The 21,531-nt window shown below is 42.7% G+C and overlaps 1 protein-coding gene across 4 annotated transcripts in view; it reads left to right on the forward strand.

Moving 5' to 3' along the window:
• cars1 (cysteinyl-tRNA synthetase 1) overlaps window positions 1–19,893 on the forward strand; it is a 78,407-nt gene extending 58,514 nt beyond the window's left edge. For all 4 annotated transcript variants that reach the window (XM_078548962.1, XM_078548964.1, XM_078548966.1 and 1 more), the window contains 4 exons: window positions 5,202–5,269; window positions 9,114–9,173; window positions 11,272–11,355; window positions 18,963–19,893. In XM_078548962.1, coding sequence (XP_078405088.1) covers window positions 5,202–5,269; window positions 9,114–9,173; window positions 11,272–11,355; window positions 18,963–19,097 — 347 coding nt within the window. In that variant the 3' untranslated portion in view covers window positions 19,098–19,893. The remainder of the gene's footprint in view (window positions 1–5,201; window positions 5,270–9,113; window positions 9,174–11,271; window positions 11,356–18,962) is intronic.
• The last annotated feature ends 1,638 nt before the right edge of the window (window positions 19,894–21,531 follow it).

Below are 21,531 nucleotides of genomic sequence, written 5' to 3' on the forward strand. Positions count from 1 at the left end.
TAAAAAGGGGGCAGCCACAACACTAGTAGTGTACTATAGACCCCCAAATAGTGAGAGGGAGATAAAAGAGCAAATATGTAGGCAAATTTCTGAGTGCAAAAACAATAGGGCAATAATATTTGGGGACTTCAACTTCCCTAATATCAACTGGGATACAAACAGCGTAATAGGCACAAAAAGCACAAAATTCTTGAACTGCATTCAAGAGAACTTCTTTAGCCAGCACATAACAAGCCCAGTGAGAGGGAGTGCAATTCTACATTTAGTCTTAAGAAATGAAGCTGGGCAAGTGGATGAAGTAGCAGTGGGGACCCATTTTGGAGAAAGTGACCATAATACAGTTAGATTTAGCATAATTATGGAAAAGGATAAAGATAGAACAGGAGTGAAAGTTCTAAATTGGGGAAAGACAAATTTTACGAAGCTGAGAGGTGATCTCGTGAAAGTGGACTGGTTACAGCTACTTGAAAGGAAATCATGACAGACCAGTGGGAGACATTCAAAAGCAAGATTCTGCAGGCGCAGTGTATGCATGTCCCCACGAAGAAAAAAGGCGCTACTGCCAGATCTAGAGCCCCCTAGTTATCTAGAAGCATATAGGTGAGATATAGCAGAAAAAGAAAGCTTATGATAGTCACAAAAAATTTAATACTGTAGAAAGCCTAGAGGAGCATAGAAAGTGCAGGGTGAAGTAAAAAATGTAATTAGGAAAGCAAAGAGAGGATATGAAAAAAATCAAAAGTAAAGTCAAAGAAAACCTAAAGATGTTTTACGAGTACATTAAGACCAACAGAATAAGGAAAGGGTAGGGCCTATCAGAGATGTACACGGTAACTTGTGCACTGATGCTGAAGATGTGGGCAGGATTCTCAATGAGCACTTCGTCTTCACTAAGGAGAGGAATGATATTCTAGTTAAAGAGAAATATTAGATACAATAACCATAGTGAGAGAGGAAATACTGGATGGACTGACATCCTTAAAGGTCAGTAAATAACCAGAGCTAGATGGATTGTATCCCAGGTTGTTAAAGGAAGCCAGGGAAGAAACAGCGGCTCTGAGGATCATTTTCCAATCCTCACTAAATACAGGCGAGGTGCCAGAAGATTGGAGGTCTGCGAACGTTGTGTCATTATTTAAAAAGGGTGTGAGGGAGCGGTCAAATAATTATAGGCTGGTCAGTCTGACATCAGTGGCGGGCAAATTATTAGAATCAAGCCTGAGGGACAGGATAAACTGTCACTTAGAAAGGAATGGGTTAATCAGGGATAGTCAGCATGGTTTTGTTAGGGAAAGATCGTGTCTCACTAACTTTGAGGAAGTAACAAGGACAATTGATGAGGGTAGTGCGGTGGATGTTGTCTACATGGATTTTAGTAAGGCATTTGACAAAGTCCCACAAGTCAGACTGGTCAGAAAAGTAAAAGCCCATGGGGTACAAAATTCCCCTCTCCATGGAGGAAGTCATGAACTCACATGTCAGAGCCATGACTGAACTTAAGACTTGGATGGACTCCTCCACCATTCGCGCAATGTTCTGCATAGCCTCTAGCACCTTTGCCAGATTATCCCCTGCCTGTCTGCATCTCCAGCAGGCTTATTGTGACCACGACCAGAGGCCCATCATCAGCCTGGGGCTTAGCATGGGCCTGATCCCCAACAGTACTCCCACTGTCAGGAAGCTTGTCTGACATTGCTTCCCTCAGGTGCTGGTACTTGTCCATGAAGTGCTCACCAGAATTTTCCCCAAATTCTATATGTGAATCCTCCACTATCTCGTGACTGTAACAGAGCTGGTGGAGGATGATGGTGCATCCTCTGGGTTGTAGGTCTTCATCCTCAGAGGTGGAGTTGTCACTTTCTTCCTTGGGATCGGGCCTTCACACACTTGGGGGATGACCTGCAGTGGAGAACAAAAAGAAAGACTGAACTTCCCCTTACAGCCTATCAGGAAATCACAGTTTCACCCTTGTCTCTAGTGCACCTATGTCTCAATACCAGGTTGGAGGCAGTCTCACTTTGCTGGCTAGCTAATCCAGCCTCACCATCTACAATGGAATGGCCTCCCTGTTCTCCCACAATCTCCATGGCTTCCTTTTCACATGGCTTTAGAAACTTCTCAGGAACACCTCCCTCCATCTTGGCCCTCTCCTTGGCGTTGAAGGTCTTCTTATCCTGCATGATGAAGTGGAGACCTGGTGGTATGTCAAGAGACACCTAACTCTCTTATCCCCATGCCACATACTGGCCCCATATTCTTATTATGATCCCAGGTGATGTTACTACTGGACAAGTCGGATCCCAGAGTGGAACCTGGGTTGATAGACCCTAATTTTTTATTTTTTTAAAAACACGGAGGGCAGCTACTGAACAGTGTCACAGGAGTCTGCTGATGAACTTTTAACAAAAGAATAAAACATTTATTAAACAAGAAAAGATGAACTATATACATTACTTCTTCACTCCAACTATACCTTTACAGATATATATGCAAATTTATAAAGACAACACAAGTTACAAAATCTATCTTGTACTCTAATGTTCGCAGTAAGTATCCGGTCTATGTCAACTAATAGGCCAACTGCAGTCAGACACGACATTTCAGAACCAAGTTTATACGGATTTCTCAGACGTTTATCACACTGTGAGCCAACCAGCTCACTGAAGCTGTCTTTCTCACAAGGTCTTCCAACCTCCACTCTCAAAAGAAACCCCAAGATCGCAAAAAGAACAATCTGCGCATGTGCAGCCTTTTCAGGGCCGTCGCATGCGCAGAGACTGCTGGGGCCCAGTGGGAATTGTAGTTCTCAGTCTCTGAGGCCCAAATCTCCATTTTTAAAAGATAAGTTCTTTTTCCTTTTCCTTAGGGTTCGTTACATTCTAGTGCAGTAAATGCCTTATCATGCACAATCGTCTCATACTGTTACCTCTATTGCCATACGGTAATGACGATGGCCACACATTTTCCAGCCTGGCATCTCTCCCCATTTGCAAATTTCATTACTTAATACCCTCATGAGAGATTCTTTAATGCAATGTCACATTGTCACTTAGCCTGGCAGATCGCAGGTGGTCTTTGACCCTTTTCCCAGACTGGACCCATGTTTAGGGCTGGACCCCACAGCTGCTCACCACCTCTGCGATCTCCGTCCAGGCCACCTTGGTCAAATGGGAGGGTCCTCTTTTGCCAGACCACCTCCCGCTGTTGCCGGATGGCCTGGAGAAAAACCTACAGGGAGGCATCGCAGAACCATGGAGCCGCTGCTCATCTGTATCCGGATATGTTGCTAATGGGAGTCCAAGAAGATGCTTGCTGTAGAGGAGTGGGGGGGAGGGGGGTTGGGTGAGGGGGATCAAGGAAGATGCTTGTTGTAGAGGAGTTGGGGGAATGAAGAGAGGAGAAGGCGGAGTGAGAGGCGTTAATTCACAAAAGCTACCAAGGGGAATGGAGGTTGTGGTTCAGAAAAAAATTGTCCACTGGCCCTGCAGGTGGAAGATCTTGCTGCCATCTTCCTACCAGTTCTCCCTGCTTGCAGAGACTGGACTTTTATATCCCATCGTAAAATTTAATTGAGTAAGGTGATGGCGGGGATGGATGTTTCCTGCTTGCCGCCACTGCGTGATTGTATATGGCTCACGTGCCTGTTGCATGCGCTTGAGATTTACGTCGTAATGTGTTTCAGCTCCTGACGTGTGAGCAGAAGTGGAACCCACTCCAGATCCTGCTGTCAAGAGCCATACTCTACTGATTAAAATCTGCCCATTGTCAGCACCCTTTCTGCTCCTTCTTGGAAAGGGCCCCCTGGCTTTCTTACCTGCTCCATTGCATTTTCTTGATTTTGCTTTTGCTTCAATTCCAGTCTTCAGAGGAACACTTCCTGCTGCACTAAACTGGACAATATTCCTGAGGACTTTTGTTTTAAAATGTTTCCCCACCACCCAACCCAACCCCCTTCCTCTTCCAGGGGCACTGAGGCTCATTGTAATGCTCATAACCACTATCCTAGCTGAAATCAGTTAATCATTAACAGGGATTGAACCTGGATCCCCTCATTTTTGTTACTGTGTAATTACACACTGAGTTATTGGAGTAACTCCATAAAGTCTTTTAAGAATTGTTTCTATAGTTTAACCAAAGTAATGCAGTGAATAGCTGATTGACATAGACAAAATGTTTAATCCCTGTGTGCTGCGTTGGAGCTCTGAAGTTGGCTGCAGGGCTTTTGGTTAGGAAGAGAAAAAAGATCTGTTCAAAAGCTTTATCTGCATTATTAACCAGTGATCTGTGATAGAAAGGTATAAAGTTGAAAAGTAAAGGCATGGTGAAGACCATTGATAAGCTATGACCTGATTCATGTGGAAAATTCTTTTGATAATTTTATCCCTGTTGATGTGCTGTCCTATGGAAAATCTAATGTTTAATATTTGACTATCTGCCACAGCACTGAACCACATTGAGTAACAGATTCCAGGATAGCAGTTAGAGTGTTCTAATTTGCCTTAGTGAAAAACAAAGACTTGCATTTATACAGTTCTTTTCATGACCTTGGGTTGCCTCAAAGCCCTTTACAACCAATGAAGCTCTTTTGAACTGTAGTCACTGATGCACTATAGGAAACATGGCAGCCAAAGCCAGCTCTCCCCCACACCAATGTAATAATGACCAGATAATCTAATTTCAGTGATGTTGATTGAGGGATAAATATTGACCACAACACCACGGATAACTCCCCAGCTCCGCCTCTTAAATTGTGCCATGTGATCTTTTACGCCCACCTGAAAGAGCAAACAAGTCTTGGTTTAATAAATCATCTGAAAGACAGCACTTCCAACAGCACAAAACTCAGTCAGTACTGCCCTGGAGTGTCAGCCTAGATTATTTTTGTGCTCAAGTCTCTGGAGAGGGACTTGAATCCACAAACATCTGGATGAGTGAAAAAAATAGCATGGGTTCATGCTTCTGATTCTGACCCCTACAAAAACCGTTATTGCTGTTTATCAAGGACAGAATCAAGATCATCTGTATAGGATGCCAACACTCTTGTGCTCAGTCATAAAGAATAGCCACTTAAGTATTGGAAACCTGCCTATCTCATGGTACTCCAACCAGTTACCACCTTCAGAAAAGTAGGAGGGAGTAGTCTACTTATGTGACTGAATGGTTCGGCTGAGATTTACTGATGGTTTGGTATGCTTTTGCAGGGCTACCTACTGTGGTGAAGCTTGTGGACAGAGAGACATTGTTAAGGGAACGAGAAGAGAAGAAAAAGGTAAAATGCTGATTTTCACCATGTTGGCAAGGTAAAAGTATCCAATGGAACACACAGCAATGAACAAGTTTCCTGACTAATACCACTGTTTGACGCTCTTAGCAAACCGTTCCACATAAAGTTTCTATCACCGTACAGAGAAATGCATGTAACAACAGAAGGATTAATCCTCAACAGGACCCTATCCCAGTCCCCTTTCAATATTATAAAAGCAAAATAATGTGTTACTGGAAATCTGAAATGAAATAAAAAATGTTAAAAATACTCAGCAGGTCCAGAAGCAACTTAATGTTTCAGGTAAATGACCTTTCATCAGAACTCCTTTCAACATTATGCTGGATAGGACAGGCAAACTCTGGATGCTTGTTAATTGCTTGGAGCACCTGATTTTCTTGGAAACTGGCTAAAACTGCCTCTTTTGTAGCACAGAACAGTCAGTGCACTATAAGAAGCATTAGACATAGGCCTGGATCTTCCAAAGGGCGGCAATCATTGTCGGATTGCCACTCTGTTTAAATTATCCCCCGTCTCAATGCTGTTCCGCATTTCTGACCAGGTTTCCCAAGCCCAGCTTTCCCAGAAATGCAGACTGCAGCATCTCTCCAAGAGTTCCATCGCAGCGTTGTAGAGCTGAGGGAAAGACAAGTCACACACCCTTTCTACGGCATTAGTTGCAGGGGGATGGGAACCTGAGCATGGAGACACGAGAGGGAAACAAAGTTAGGACTGAAAGACAGAAAAGTAGAAAGCAAAAGTGGAAGGCAAAGAAAACAAGGGCTAGCAGCAAATAGGGCCATAGTACAAACTAAAATGTGTAAAAATGTCAAAAAGACAAGTCTAAAGGCACTGTATCTAAATGCATTGAGCATTCGCAATAAGGTAGATGAATTAACAGCACAAATAGATGTAAATGGGTACAATATAATTGTGATTACAGAGACATGGCTGCAGGGCGACCAAGGCTGGGAACTGAATATCCAAGAGTACTCGATATTTCAGAAAGGCAGGCAAAAAGGAAAAGGAGGGGTGGCATTGTTAGTTAAGGATGAAATCAGTGCACTAGTAAGAGAGGATATTGGCTTAGAAAATATGGATGTAGAATCAGTCTGTGTGGAGCTAAGCAGCAACGAGGGGCAGAAAATGTTAGTGGGAGTTGTCTATAGGCATCCAAACAATAGTGGTAAGGTTGGGGACGGCATTAAACAGGAAATTAAAGATGCATGCAACAAGGGTGCTACAGTAATCATGAGTGACGTTAATCTACATATAGACTGGGCAAACCAAATTAGCAAGAATACTGTAGTGGATGAATTCCTGGAGTGTGTACGAGGTGTTTTTTTAGACCAGTACATCGAGGAACCAACTAGGGAACAGGCTATCCTAGAGTTGGTATTGTGCAATGAGAAAGACTTAGTTAATAATCTTTTCCTTTAAGGAACAGTAACCATAACATGATAAAATTATTCATTAGGATGGAAAGTGAAGTTGTCCGATCCAAAACTACGGTCCCAAATTTTAAGCAAGGAAACTACAGAGGTATAAGGGATGAGTTGGTTTAGATAGATTGGGGAGCCTCTTTAAAATGGATAGGCGATGGCTAATATTTAAGAAACAAATGCATGCATTGCAACAGTTATACATTCCTTTCTGGTGTAAAAACACAACAGGAAAAGCAGCCCAACCATGGCTAACAAAAGAAACTAAGGATAGTATTAGATCCAAAGAGGAGTCATATAAAGTTGCTAGAAAATGTAACAAGCCCTCAGGGAACAGTTGGGAACAGTCTAGAATTCAGCAAAGGAGGACCAAGAGATTGATTAAGAGGGGAAAAATAGAGTGAGAGTAAAATTGCAAAAAACATAAAAGCAAACTGTAAAAGCTTCTATAAGTATGTAAAAAGGAAAAGATTAGTGAAGACAAATGTCGGTCCCTTACAGGCTGAAACAGGAGAATTTATAACAGAGAACAAGGAAATGGCAGAGCAGTTAAACAACTACTTTAGTTCTCTCTTTACGGAGGAAGACACAAATAACTTCCCAGAAATGCTAGAGAACCAAAGTATATCCTTACCATAGAGGGGATGCAGAGGTTCACCAGACTGCTTCCTGGCATGGCGGGATTGTTGTATGAGGGAAGATTGGATCGACTAGGTCTGAATTCACTGGAGTTCAGAAGAATGAGAGGGGATCTCATTCAAACGTATAAAATTCTAAAAGGGCTGGCCAGACTGGATACTGGGTGATGTTTCCTCTGGCTGCAGCAGGGGGTCTAGAACAAGAGGTCACAGTCTCAGGATACGGGGTAGGCCATTTAGAACATTTAGGATGAGGAAAAACCTCTTCACTCAGAGGTGGTGAACCTGTGGAATTCTCTACCACAGAGGGCCATGGAGGCCAAGTCATTGAATATCTTTAAGAAGGAAATATATTTCTAAACTCTAAGGGCGTCAAGGGGTAAGGGGAGAGAATGAGAGTATGGCATGGAGATAGAGGATCAGCCATGATCATATTGAATGGCGGAGCAGGCTCGAAGGGCCAAATGATCTACTCCTACTTTTATTTTCTATGTTTCTGTCTTTCATTGTTACCGTATGATGTTTAAAGGTCCAGTGTGAATGTTAGTGAATGGATGAATGAATAACCGGATAGGGTAGCAGACTGGGTAGGTTGGGTGAGGTAAGTGAATAGAGTGGGTGGGGTGGCAAGTGAGTTGGGGACTAGTCAGGTCAGGTCAGGGGAGTAGTCAGGGGGGTCGCATGGTCAGGAAGGATAGTCAAGGGGGTTATGGGGGTAGCCAGGTGTTAGGGATAAAGGGGGTGGTCGTGGGGTGAGTCAGGGGGTCAGTGTGAGTTATTGGGTGGTCAGTTCTGTAGTTACCCAGGAGTTAGACTAGGTCTCTTCTGTCTAACATTTCCTGGGTAACCATCCAGGTAAGTAATCGGAACTGTTCAAAGTCTCCGACTGTAACTCGGAGTTATAGTTACGAACAATCCCAGGGAATTTCCCACTGGAAGCTAAAACTTCCCAGGCAGTTCCAGTAGGTCAGCATGTCAGGACTTCCTCAGGGTCCCGACGCGTATCTTGGGTCATATATCCTATATTCACAATCTGGAGACCGGAAAGTTTGGGCCATAGTGGCAGATCAGAATGACGGGTATTGACGCTCACAAGCTGACAGGTTGTCTCATTTTTAAGTTTCATAAAAGCTGAGAACTTCCCAGGCCCCACCAATATAACTGTTGAATAAAGTTTGCCACGTTGGTATATTCAGTGACCATAGAGGGAGAGGGCCTCAGGTTTTCTGGGACTGCAAGAGTCTAGATATTTTGTTGCTTTGTTTCTGATAAATGGAAATGAAGTAGGTTGCTCCTATACTTTGCAAAATCACACAGATCATAACATCTGTAGTGAATAGCTAAGTGCAGCCAAGGTTATATAATTTACCTCAGCTTCTTAAATTAAGGAGAGGTTAATACAGCCAGGATTCTTGCTCCTTAGCACTTTTTATCAACTCCGCCTACCCCCACCTTCAGCACTGCCCAATGTAAAATCTGTATCTGCGAGGAGCAGACTCTCAGTAATGTTTTGCTTAGTGTAACGCACTGCATAAACTCACATATGGAGAGTGGCCATTAGGACAGGGTACCAGAAGGCTTTGACATTTGTAGAACCGTACCCAGTGAGAGCCAATGTCTTCTGAGGAGAAAATCAGATGGAAAATATGTCACAAAGTACAGGTGTAACATGGAGACAATTTGCAATCTGAGAAACATTGGCTGCTTGTTAAATAGAAAACATTACAGTAAAAAACTTCAATCATGATAAATGCACTGTTTGTTCTACAGATTGAAGAAGAGAAAAAGAGGAAGAAGGAAGAAGCAGCCCAGAAAAAACGAGAACAGGAGGTGAGAACTTGACACATGCTGTCACAGCTGCTGTACCAGCCTATGCACTTGGTTTTACACAACTTGTCTGGTCTGTTGCATCTGTCCTAGTGGACATCATTTAGATTAAAAGGAAGAGAGAAGTAAGAGCAAGAATCTGGTTGATCATTTACATAGCTGAATGCAGATATGTTCACTTTAGTCTTGCAATGAAGAGTCAGCCACCTGAGACACTTACATTAAAATAGCACTGGAATGCTAGTGAGCAGCTGACCATAAATGTACCAGGTTTGATTTCCAGTTTGTACTGAATTAGCCAATCTCAACTGGGTGGGCGTTAGAACAATACAACTGGCACTTCTAAAATAAGACAGGGAAAATCAACCAGAAAGACCACTCCTCATTTCAATTCAAAGATCCTTCCTAAGAAAAATGTGTGTAGGTGCATGTTGGGTGGCAACCAGATTGTGGGAGGTTAGGATTATTACACACTTGTGCTTAATTTGTAATACCAAAATATTCAACTGTAACTGCTGCTGAAGGTTAATAGCACGCTTACCATTCTGACTGCATTTACAGTGATCATTGACCTCCACCCCTCCCCTCAGGTACTTGATGCTTGCAGTAATTGATTTTTTGTGTAAACTTCAACCTTTTTAGAAGGTTACAGAATCGTGGGAAAAGCTTATCTGGGATTTAGCAATACCTGCCCATAGAAGACCTCTTGCTTGAATGGGTTAAGTTGTTGTCGTGAATCATTTAGCTTTCTATTCCATAGAATATCACAGGATGTAACATGTGCTCCCCTGACAATCCTTTGACCTTTTATATAAAAGTCACTCTGAATGCAGATCAATAAACAGGCAGGCTATTTGATTGAGAATAAGGTGGCTGGCAGCTCCCCTATCCCTTTTCCTGTCAAACTATTGTAGCTGGCAGCTTGGAGTTGAACAAATAATGTTGTGTTCACTTTAGTCCAGATGCCAGTTTATCATTGTAACATGCAGATCATGAGTAATTTTGAAAGTCACTTATGCACTTTTGTTTTGTCCTCCTGTTTTGAGCAGATGTCAAATCTATAATATATTTAAAATTTTTCTTGTATGTACTTTCCTGTCCACAACGCCTCATTACTTGTTGCCCTGTTTTTTGTCACATTTTCATGTCGACATTTCCATTATAGATTCCTTTGTCCATTTATAATGGAAACTCCCTGTGATGAAAATTGCCATGTTGTAATTACACCTTCCTCTCAATAGCACCTCTGTTTCATGTCTTCCCAACTCCTCAACCTTTATCACAGAAAAAACTTTAATGCTCCAACCAATTCTACTTCTCTATCCTGAGTTTCCTTAAGTTTTCAAAGTGATTGGTAAGGCTGTAGACTTTTTCTTGAGAGATGAGCTTAGACAAGTCTTTTTTATGTTCTTATATTTTATTGATTGCAGAAGGTACCCTTAACTGCAACAGTATGTGTTTTAGTACAAAATAAACACTTTAGATGAAGGAAAATATAACCATTAGTTACAGCTGATTTTTCTTAAGTGGTCAAGTGATTAGTGTCTAAAAGCCTGGGGTCAGAGACAAGGCAAAGCCTAGCCAGACAACAGAAAACTTATGCAAATTGAGGTGGATATGGAGTATCATGAGACTCAACAATTTAGGGCCTCTGCAAGATTGTCACTTGACTTCACCTGTGCAGCATGCAGTATGTGGAGAAGGACAGGCTAGTTGGCAGTCCTGGAAGCGAGAGGAGGCATATTCAGGTATGGGGCAGTATGGCTTCCCTGCCTCCTTTTCTGCCATTATCCCACCTCCCAAGACAGAAGATCCAGGAATACCTGGGAGGAGACTGGCAGAGGTGCAGAGAGAATCACTCAGATGTGGAGATCACACAGGATGATTTTGTGGGGTGGGGGGTATGAATGATGAATGTATGTGTGGTGGAGCAGTGCAGTTGTATAGAAGGACAACAGGACTTGGAATACTGAATCATGATTCTGCCAGAGCAAACAATTAGATCTCCATTTGCTTCTGCCATTGGGGATTATATTACATAAATGCAGGAGGAGTTAAAGGAAAGCTGACTGACTAATTCACACTATTTGTCTACCTGCAGGCAGCAAAACTGGCCAAGATGAAAATCCCTCCCAGCGAGCTGTTCAGGTTGGAGAAGGACAAGTATTCCAAGTTTGATGAGAATGTAAGTATTGAAAGATGTGGAGCTGAGTATACCTACTGCCTTGGTTGGGCAGTGAATAAAAGAGTTATATCAACCAGAAAGACCTATGTTCGATCTCTGTATTGAGGTAGCTGATCTCAATCAGAAGGTCTTTAGGGTACCTAAAGTTAGTTTCAGCATCCCTGAGCAAGAACATGAATATCAGCTAAGGATGCTGCTCCTGATCATTTTACAGTGACTTCTGCTATAAAGTGTATGTGTGGGGGTACAATTGAAAACATGATCAAGCTTAACTATGAGATCACCCATAAATAAATATCCTTAACATCAAGACTCATAGATAAATGTCACTGAATTTATCCACTGGTGTGAAAACCCAGCTGAACCTGACCCATTCTCAGTTGATGCTCAGACAGGTGTTCTCTCAGCATGAATCCTTGGATAACATTTGAGAGGAGAAACTCTGGCTTGATTTAGTTTCCCGTATAAGCTAATCCAGTGGAATTAACTTACTTGTCTGTAGGGGCCACTTCCTTAAGTAACTGAACTATTGAGGGAGCATTCATTTTCTTGGGCCACTTTCACCTTCCCATGCTTCAGATCCAAGTCCAAGCACCAGAGCTGCCTGCTGTGGCCATTTCTTTGAAAACTTTAATCAACAATTCTTGCATTTGGAGATGATCTATTCCATAAATCAAATCTAATGTCCTTGAATACGCTATGAAAACTTGAGTCAAAACTATCATGACATACTATCCTTCAGACACAGTGGGTGGAATTTTCTCAGACAAAGGGAGGTGGGTTTAGGTACGTGTGGGAAATCAAATCCCTAAAAATTGATGTTGGATTGGGATTCACCCTCTTCTAAGTTTCTGATTCTCAAGAAACCAATTAAGATATTGAGGAGGCCAATTAAATACTATTATAACCCTTAATTCTGGATTTCACAGCCAGGTCACTTATTCCCATGCTGTCAGCAACTTGCCAGGGTCACCGAGGCGAGTGCACAATGGGAAGAGCTTCTTAAGTGAAACTTATAAAAATTCTTTCATGGATGTGAGCATCACTGGCAAGGCCAACATTTGTTGACCACCCCTAATTGCCCTTGAACTGAATGGCTTGCTTGTCCATTTTAAAGGACAGTTACGAATCAATCACGTTGCTGTGTCTGGAGTCACGTATAGGCAGACCAGGTAAAGACGGCAGATATCCTCCCCTAAAGGACATTAGTGAACCAGATAGGTTTTTATAATAATCGATGATTATTTAGACTAGATTTATTAATTGAATTTAAATTCCACCAGCTGCCATGGTGGGATTTGAACCCATGTCCCCTGAGTATCAGCCTGGGCCTCTGGATTACTAGTCCAGCGACATTATTACTACACCACCATCTTTTGCAAACTGACAAGCTGGAAAGCATTTAATCAGTGAAACTGAAGAGCTCCAGCCATTGCCAGGTGAGAGGTTGAGAGGTGCTTGCCAACTTTTTGGAAGGCAGTTCACCTGTCTATCACTTCCCTGCTACCAGGCTTAACCAAGGCATGAAAGAATTTATCCAGCTCCACCTTGCATCTTTGATGTGGGACAAGAGAAGCAATAGCATCAACAGCTGCCTTCTCCTCTGATGGGCAGAGGGAATGGATACCAAGATCCAGCTGGAAGGAGGCAAGGCCCTCAGAACAGGGTCTACAGGCAGAGAATCAGCTCTCTCGATATGCCTGTGCACCATGCCTTAGGAGGATCAAGTTCTCATGACAGGTCACTGCTGACGTCAGCAGCCTCCTTGACAAGACCAAAAATGAGACTGAAAAAGGAGGCTTCTGATTATTGTAAACTTCGTAATACAGTAGAGAACTAAGTTGTATATAGAAAGTACAGAGGACATCTAAAAAAAGGAATCAGAGGGGCAAAGAGAGAGAGAGAGAGACATGATTAGCAGGTAACAAAAGGCAACCCAGAATTCTTTTATAAACACACGAAAGAATAGTCAAAAGGAGGATGGGGCTGATTAAGGACCGTAAAGAAGATAAACTTGTGGAGACCGAGGACATGGCTGAGATATTAAATGAGTACTTTGGCAGCATCCTCTTCCTGGTAAAGACAGATGCAATGTAGCAGTAAAGGAGGAGGCAGTAGTGATATTGGATATGATAAAAATAGATAAACAGATGGTACTTAAAAGGCTGGCAGTCCTTAAAGTAGAAAAGTCATCCAGTCTGGTTGAGATGGATCCAAGGTTACTGAGAGAAGTAAAGGTAAAAATTGTGGAGACTCTGGCCATAATTTTCTGATCCTCCTGGGATTATAGGAGTGGTGTCAGAGGACTGGAGAATTGCATATATATATATAGCCTATTTAATGAAAGAAGTGATGGATAAACCCAGAAATCATAGGCTAGTCAGCCTAATCTCAGTGATAAGGAAATTTTAGGGTATAATAATCCAGGACAAAACCAATTGACATTGGAAATGTGTGGATTTATAAATTAAAATAATCATGGGTTTGTTAAAGATAAATAGATGGAGTTCCAGAAAGTGTTGATGAGGATAGTGTGGTTGATGTGTATATGAACTTTCAAAACAAATTTAAAAAGCACCACATATTAGACTTGAGCAGGATTGAAGCTATGGAATTGAAGGGCAACATGGATACAAAATTGGCCAAGGGACAGAAAACAGGGTAATTGTGCACAGTTGCTCTTCGGACTGAAGGGAGGTGTGCAGTGGTGTTCCCTTGGGAACAGTATTAAGATCTGGACTTTGGTATAAAGACATAATTTCAAAACTCAAATGTAATAAACATAAACAGGAGGATAGTAACAGACTTCATGAGGATGTAAATTGGGCAGATAAATGGCAGATAAAATTTAACTCCGAGAAGTGTAATGTAATACAATTTGGTAGAAAGAATGAGGAGAGGCAATATGAACTAAATGATATTATGTTAAAGGGGCTGCAGGAACAAGACACCTAGGGTTGCAACTACACAAATCTTTGAAGGTCATAGAGGTCTACAGCACAGAAAAAGGCCCTTTGGCCCATCGAGTCTGCGCTGGTCAAACAAGTACCTAACTATTCTAATCCCATTTTCCAGCACTAGGCCCATAGCCTTGTATGCCATAGCATCGCAAGTGCACATTTAAATACTTCTTAAACGTTATGAGGGTTTCTGCCTTTACCACCCTTTCAGGCAGTGAGTTCCAGATTCCCACCACCCTTTGGGTGAAAAATTTCTTCCTCACATCCCATCTAAACCTCCTGCCCCTTAACTTAAATCTATGCCCCCTGGTTATTGCTCCCTCCACCAAGGGGAAAAATTCCTTCCTGTCTACCCTACCTATGCCCTTCATAATTTTATACACCTCAATCATGTTCCCCCTCAATCTCCTCTGCTCCAAGGAAAATAACCCCAGTCTATCTTATCTCTCCTCACAACTAAAACTCTCCAGCCCAGGTAACATCTGGGTAAATCTCCTCTGCACTCTCTCTAGTGCAATCACATCCTTCCTATAATGCGGATTCCAGAACTGCACACAATACTCTAGCTGTGGCCTAACCAGCATTTTATACAGTTCCAGTATAACCTCCCTGCTTTTTTATTCTATGCCTCGGCTAATAAAGGCCATATGCCTTCTTAACCACCTTATCTACCTGTCCTGCTACCTTAAGGGACGGATGGAAATGCACACCAAGGTTCCTCTGATCCTCGGTACTTCCCAGGGTCCCATCATTTATCGTGTATTCCCATGCCTTGTTTGTCCTGTTGAAGTGCATCACCTCACACTTATCCAGATTAAATTCCATTTGCCACTGATCAGCCCATCTGACCAGCCTGTCTATATCCTCCTGTAATCTAAGGCTATCCTCCTCACTATTTACCACCCCACCAATTTTGGTGTCATCCACGAATTTACTGATCAACCCTCCTACATTCAAGTCTAAAACATTTATAGATACCACAAACAGCAAGGGACCCAACACCGATCCCTGTGGAACCCCTCTAGACATAGGCATCCAGTCACAAAACACCGCTCGACCATCACCCTCTGCTTCCTGCCACTCAGCCGATTCTGGATCCAATTTGCCAAATTGCCTTGGATGCCATGGGCTCTTACCTTCATTATCAGTGTCCCATGTGGGACCTTATCAAAAGCCTTGCTGAAGTCCAAGTAGACTACGTCAAATGCATTGCCCTCATCTACACACCTAGTCACCTCTTCGAAAAATTCAATCAAATTGGTCAGACATGACTTCCCCTTAACAAAACCATGCTGACTGTCCTTGATTAATTCCTGCCTCTCCAAGTGTAGATATATTCTGTTCCTCAGAATTGCTTCCAATAGTTTCCCCACCACTGAGGTTAGACTGACTGGCCTGTCGTTTCCTGGTTTATCCCTTCCTCCTTTCTTGAATAACGGTACCACTTTGGCTGTCCTCAAGTCCTCTGGCACCTCTCCTGTGGCCAGAGAGGTATTGAAAATTATTGCCAGCTCCCCTGCTATCTCCTCCCATGCCTCACTCAACAGCCTGGGGTACATTTCATCCGGACATGGAGATTTATCTACTTTTAAGCCTGCCAGACCATTTAGAACCTCCACCCTTTCAATGCTAATTTCTTTAATTATATCACAGTCCTTCAGCCTGATTTCCATACCCACATCGTCCCTCTCACTTGTGAACACTGACACAAAATATTCATTTAGACCTCTACCTACGTCTTCCGGCTCTACACACAAATTACCACTATGGTCCTTAATGGCCCGATTCTTTCCCTAGTTATCCTCTTACTCTTAAATGTACTTATAAAATAAGTTTGGATTTTCCTTTATTTTACATGCCAATGTTTTTTCATGCCCCCTTTTTTCTCTCCTAATTTCCTTTATAAGTTTCCCCTTTATACATTCTATACTCCTCTAAGGCTTCCGCTGCTTTGAGCCCTCGGTACCTGCCATAAGCCTCCCTTTTTCTCTTTATCCAATTCTGTATATCTCTCACGTGGACTAACCTCCTATTTCTATACTCACTAGCAAATGGCACAGGAAGTAATCCAGAGATTACTACCTTTGAGGTCCGGTTTTTTAATCTGCTCCCTAGCTCCCTAAATTCTACTTGCAGGACCTCATCCCTCTTTCTACGCATGTCGTTGGTACCAATATGTACCATGATCTCTGTTTGTTTGCCCTCCCCCTTTAGAATGCCCTGCAGCCATTCAGTGACATCCTTGACCCTGGCACCAGGGAGGCAATTTACAATCCTGGAGTCACGTCTTTGGCCGCAGAAACGCCTGTCTGTACCACTTACTATCGAGTCTCCTACCACTACTGCTCTTCCTCTCTTTTTCCTTCCCCCCCTTGTGCAGCTGAACCACTCACAGTGCCAATGAGCGTGACTACACTCCCCAGAGGAACCGTCACTCTCACCATTTTCCAACACAGAAAAACGGTTCTCGAGTGAGATGCACCCTGGGGATTTCCTGACTACCTGCTTGACACCTTTCTTCTGACTGATGGTCACCCATTCCCTCTCTGTCTGCACTTCTGTAAGCTGTGGGATGACCACATCTAAAAATGTGCTTTCTACTAAACTCAGCCTCGCGGATGTGCCTCAGTGCCTCCAGCTGCCACTCAAGCTCCAGAGCTCAAGTAGCTGCAGCCGGTGGCACTCCCTGCACACGTGGTTGGTCATAGCGCAAGAAGCATCTAGGACTTCCCACGTGTTGCAGGTGGTACATAACACGGGACTGAGCTGCCCTGCTATGCCTCTAGTTGAAAAAAAACACTTCCTTTAAGTTAAATACAGTAAAAAAAAAGTTAAATTATTTATATACTTTAAATAAAAACTAGAACTCTCACCTTAAACCGGAGAAGAACACTTACCCACTACTCACCAATCAGCTCTCACCTTTGTGCTAACATCACTTTTTGAAGCTTCCCCGCACTCGCGCTGCTTCTGATCTCTCCGCCACTCTCTCTCGCACTGTCTTGTGATGTCACTCTTGTTATTTTTAACAAGAACTTGACTGCAGGACACTCTTTCCAGACTGCTTCACCGCGATGCTGACTGCAGGACATTCTTCCCAGACTGCTTCACCGCGATGCTGACTGCAGGACACTCTTCCCAGACTGCTTCACCGCGATGCTGACTGCAGGACACTCTTCCCAGACTGCTTCACCGCGATGCTGACTGCAGGACACTCTTCCCAGACTGCTTCACCGCGATGCTGACTGCAGGACACTCTTCCCAGACTGCTTCACCGCGATGCTGACTGCAGGACACTCTTCCCAGACTGCTTCACCGCGATGCTGACTGCAGGACACTCTTCCCAGACTGCTTCACCACGATGCTGACTGCAGGACACTCTTCCCAGACTGCTTCACCGCGATGCTGACTGCAGGACACTCTTCCCAGACTGCTTCACCACGATGCTGACTGCAGGACACTCTTCCCAGACTGCTTCACCGCGATGCTGACTGTAGGACACTCTTCCCAGACTGCTTCACCGCGATGCTGACTGTAGGACACTCTTCCCAGACTGCTTCACAGTGACACTGACTGCAGGACACTCTTCCCAGACTGGAACTGGTGACAGGGCAAGTTGAAGGTTTTTTTATTAAAGCCAATAATCCTTTTTTTAACGGAGAAATAAAATATAAATGCAAGGAATTTACACTAAACCTTCATAAATTATCGGTTAGGCCTCAAACAGAGTATTGTACTCACCCTGGGCTTCACACTTTAGGAAGGTTTCCATGGTATGGAGAGGGTGAAGAAGAGATTTACTACAGTAGTACCAGGAATGAAAGATTTCAGTTACAGGGAGAAATTGGAGAAGCAGGAGTTGTTCTCCTTGGAACAGAGAAAGTTAAGAGGAGATTTGATAGAGGTGTTCTAAATCATGAATTGTTTTGAAGAGTAGATAAAGAGAAATTGCTTTCAGCGCCAGAAGCATCATTAACCTTTATCTAAGGTAATTGGCAAAAGAGCCAGAGGCGACACAAGTAAACGCTTACATTTACACAGTGAGTTGTGTTTCGGAATGCACTGATTTAAAGGGCGGTGGAAGCAGATTTACTTAACAGAAATTGGGTAAATACTTGAAAGAAAAAGAAATTACAGGCCTTTGTGGAAAATGCTGGATAATGCTACCAAATGCCCTTCTGTGCTGTATCATACTGTGATTCTATCGTACCAGTCTTTGCACAGGTCATTATTCATGTGTGAACCTTGGCTGGATAATATCAGCACGATATTCATCCGTAGACAGCATCACAGCAGAGCTCAATCCTGACTTAACTGTATCTTCTTTAATTAAGGGGCCCTGAGGCCAATTATAGTTCGATTGAGATCAGATGATGCAGACAAGGGAATGGACCTGGGACCTACATGGTCTATTTGACTCAACTAATTACCAAATGCACCAGATAGTTGCTGTGGTATTGGGAAGAAACATCACAGAACCTTTCAGAGGTTAAATGGGCAGCTTAGATTCAGTAACCAGTGATGTGTTTTCTGTGGAAAGAACAAGCTTGATGGACAAAATGGTCCTTTTTCATTGTGTTTTTTCCTTATGCTGTTAATCAGAGTGAATCCTGAATCCTAAAGTTAATGTTGTTTATTTTCTTCAAGGGGTTTCCAACTCACGATACCGAGGGCAAGGAACTTAGCAAGGGACAGACCAAGAAACTTAGAAAACTTTATGAAATGCAGGAGGAGCGGTATAATGAGTATGTGCGGACGCTACAGAATAGCAGCACCAACTAAATGCATTACAGTGACTTCCAGTGTATCTAACAACGGAAAGAAGCAACACAAGAAATGACAGGGATCGAACAAAGACAATGAAATGTCTGTTTAGATTCTGTGAACGAATAAAGAGAGACATTTTTTTTTTACTTTTGACCATGAGAAATCAACTAATGGAAGCAAATAAAGTTGACAGAGTCCAAACAGTTGACTTTGCTCTTGCTCAATGAAGAATTTAAATTGCTGTTATAAGAGAGACGTGATGGCATAGCATGTTAGGCACTTGCCTTTCATGTTTGGGACCTACATGCAAATATGTGTTAGATTGAAGGTATGGAAATCACTTCTGTCCAGTCATGATGAATTTTGAGCAATCTAAGTTCAATTCAATTAGTCCCTAGCAACAGGTCCTCATTTGACAGCAGTTGCCAATACCACATACGCCACATGATGGTTTCTGTGGAGAAGTGGTGAACTGCCAACCTGGTGGTCTTAAAGATTGGGACTGAATAGAGGGAGATAGGAGTGACTAATTTGTACAACGTGACTGAAATGCAAAGGATTTAGTTCTGTGCACTAATATCCTTCAATGAGCGCAAAATGCAAAAAACACAATTTTTGGCTTCTTGGTTCTTTGCCAGTTCCGAGCCATGACATTTGAGTGGAGCACTTGGAGGGGGAATATGCAAATGGATTGATAATTTCCATCTTCCCTTTTAATATGCATAATGATAAATCAATTTCTGTCCAACAATTATGTATTTTGCTGTCATTTTAGCTAATGCTCCTTTGATTAATAAATTAAACTTTGGGAGTTGATAAGAGTTCTTTGCATGAAAATGTGCTACAGTTGAATATCCCTTATCTGTACATCCGAAAACCAAACACTTCCGAAAACCAAACATTTTTTTGAACGGATCCTAACATGAGCCAACACTAACTTCACCAACCTTTAGCATTGGGAGTCTGTGACCTGAGCCGACAGCAACCTCGCCAACCGGACCCAACCTTTAGCGCAGGAAGTCTAGTTGTTTACACCATTTAGTCATACACTCTCGCCTTACCTTGTGATTTTTGTGGTTATTTGGTGCTTTGATTTCATCGTGAACATGTCAAAAAGACCATCAGATACCCTTATGAGTAACAGTGAGAAAAGGAAACATAATTCATTATCAATTACTTGGTTTTGGTGGCGTGCCGATCAGTCCCAACAAGAAGTGTTTGTTTAAATCAGCTTCTGCGAATGGCACATCGGGTGAATTTCCTCCGAATGAATTTGCAGTTTGTATGTTAATTAAGCAATATAATATATTACAGGTGTAATATGTGTTAACAGGCAAGATGTAGGATGCATGAGAGTTGGAAAATGGAGAAATAACCCATTAAGCTAACCAAGGCTTAGGCCATTGTAATGTTAGCGGGCCAAGGCCTACCGTGTATACGGTAGCTATATCAAATCCGAAAAGCGAGAATTTCTGAATACTGAAATGTAATCGGCCCCAAGGGTTTCGGATAAAGGATACTTGACCTCTGTTTGCATCACTTTGAAATAAGTGTTTTACTTGTCCATAGAATAATTGAATGGTTACAGCAAGAAGCACGCAATTCAACCTGCTAAGGCTGTGCTGGCTCTCTGTAAGAGCAATTAAGCTATACACTCCCATCTTTTCCCCATAGCCCTTCAGCTGCTTATCCAACTCCCTTTGGAAAGTCACAATTTGAATCTACCCCTGCCACCCCTACAAGCCGTGTATTACAGATTTTGACCAATCGTAAAAAATGGTTTTTCCCCATCTTGCCTTTAAATCACTTTAAATCTGATTCTTCTGGTTCTCAATCCTTCTACCAATGCGAAAAGTTTCTCCCTATCCATTCTGTCCAGGTCATCATGATTTTGAACAGTTCTATCAAATCTCCCCTCAACCCTTCCATTCAGAAGAGCAACCCGAACTTCTCCAATCTATCCGCAAGACTGCTGAAGTCCCACATCCCTGAGACCATTCTCATAAATATTTTCTGAATCCTTCCCAAAGCCTTCACCTTGTTCTTAAAATTCAGCACCCAGAATTGGACACAATTCTCAAATGAGGCCGAACCAGTATTTTTAAAATTTTTAATAATTCATGCGATGTGGGCATTGTTGGCTGGGCCAGCATTTATTGTCCATCCCTAATTGTCCTTGAGAAGGTGGTGGTGAGCTGCCTTCTTGCACCGCTGCAGTCCATGTGGTGTAGGTACACCCACAATGTTGTTAGTAAGGGAGTTCCAGGATTTTAAACCAGTGACAGTGAAGGAATGGCAATATATTTCCAAGTCAGGATGGTGAGTGACTTGGAGGAGTACTTCCAGGTGGTGGTGTTTCCATCTATCTTCCATCCTTCTAGATGGTAATGGTCGTTGGTTTGGAAGGTGTTGTCGAAGGATCCTTGGTGAATTCCTGCAGTGCAGCTTG

This window comes from Cetorhinus maximus, chromosome 9 (genome assembly GCF_964194155.1).
Source record: "Cetorhinus maximus chromosome 9, sCetMax3.hap1.1, whole genome shotgun sequence".
NCBI lineage: Eukaryota > Metazoa > Chordata > Chondrichthyes > Lamniformes > Cetorhinidae > Cetorhinus > Cetorhinus maximus.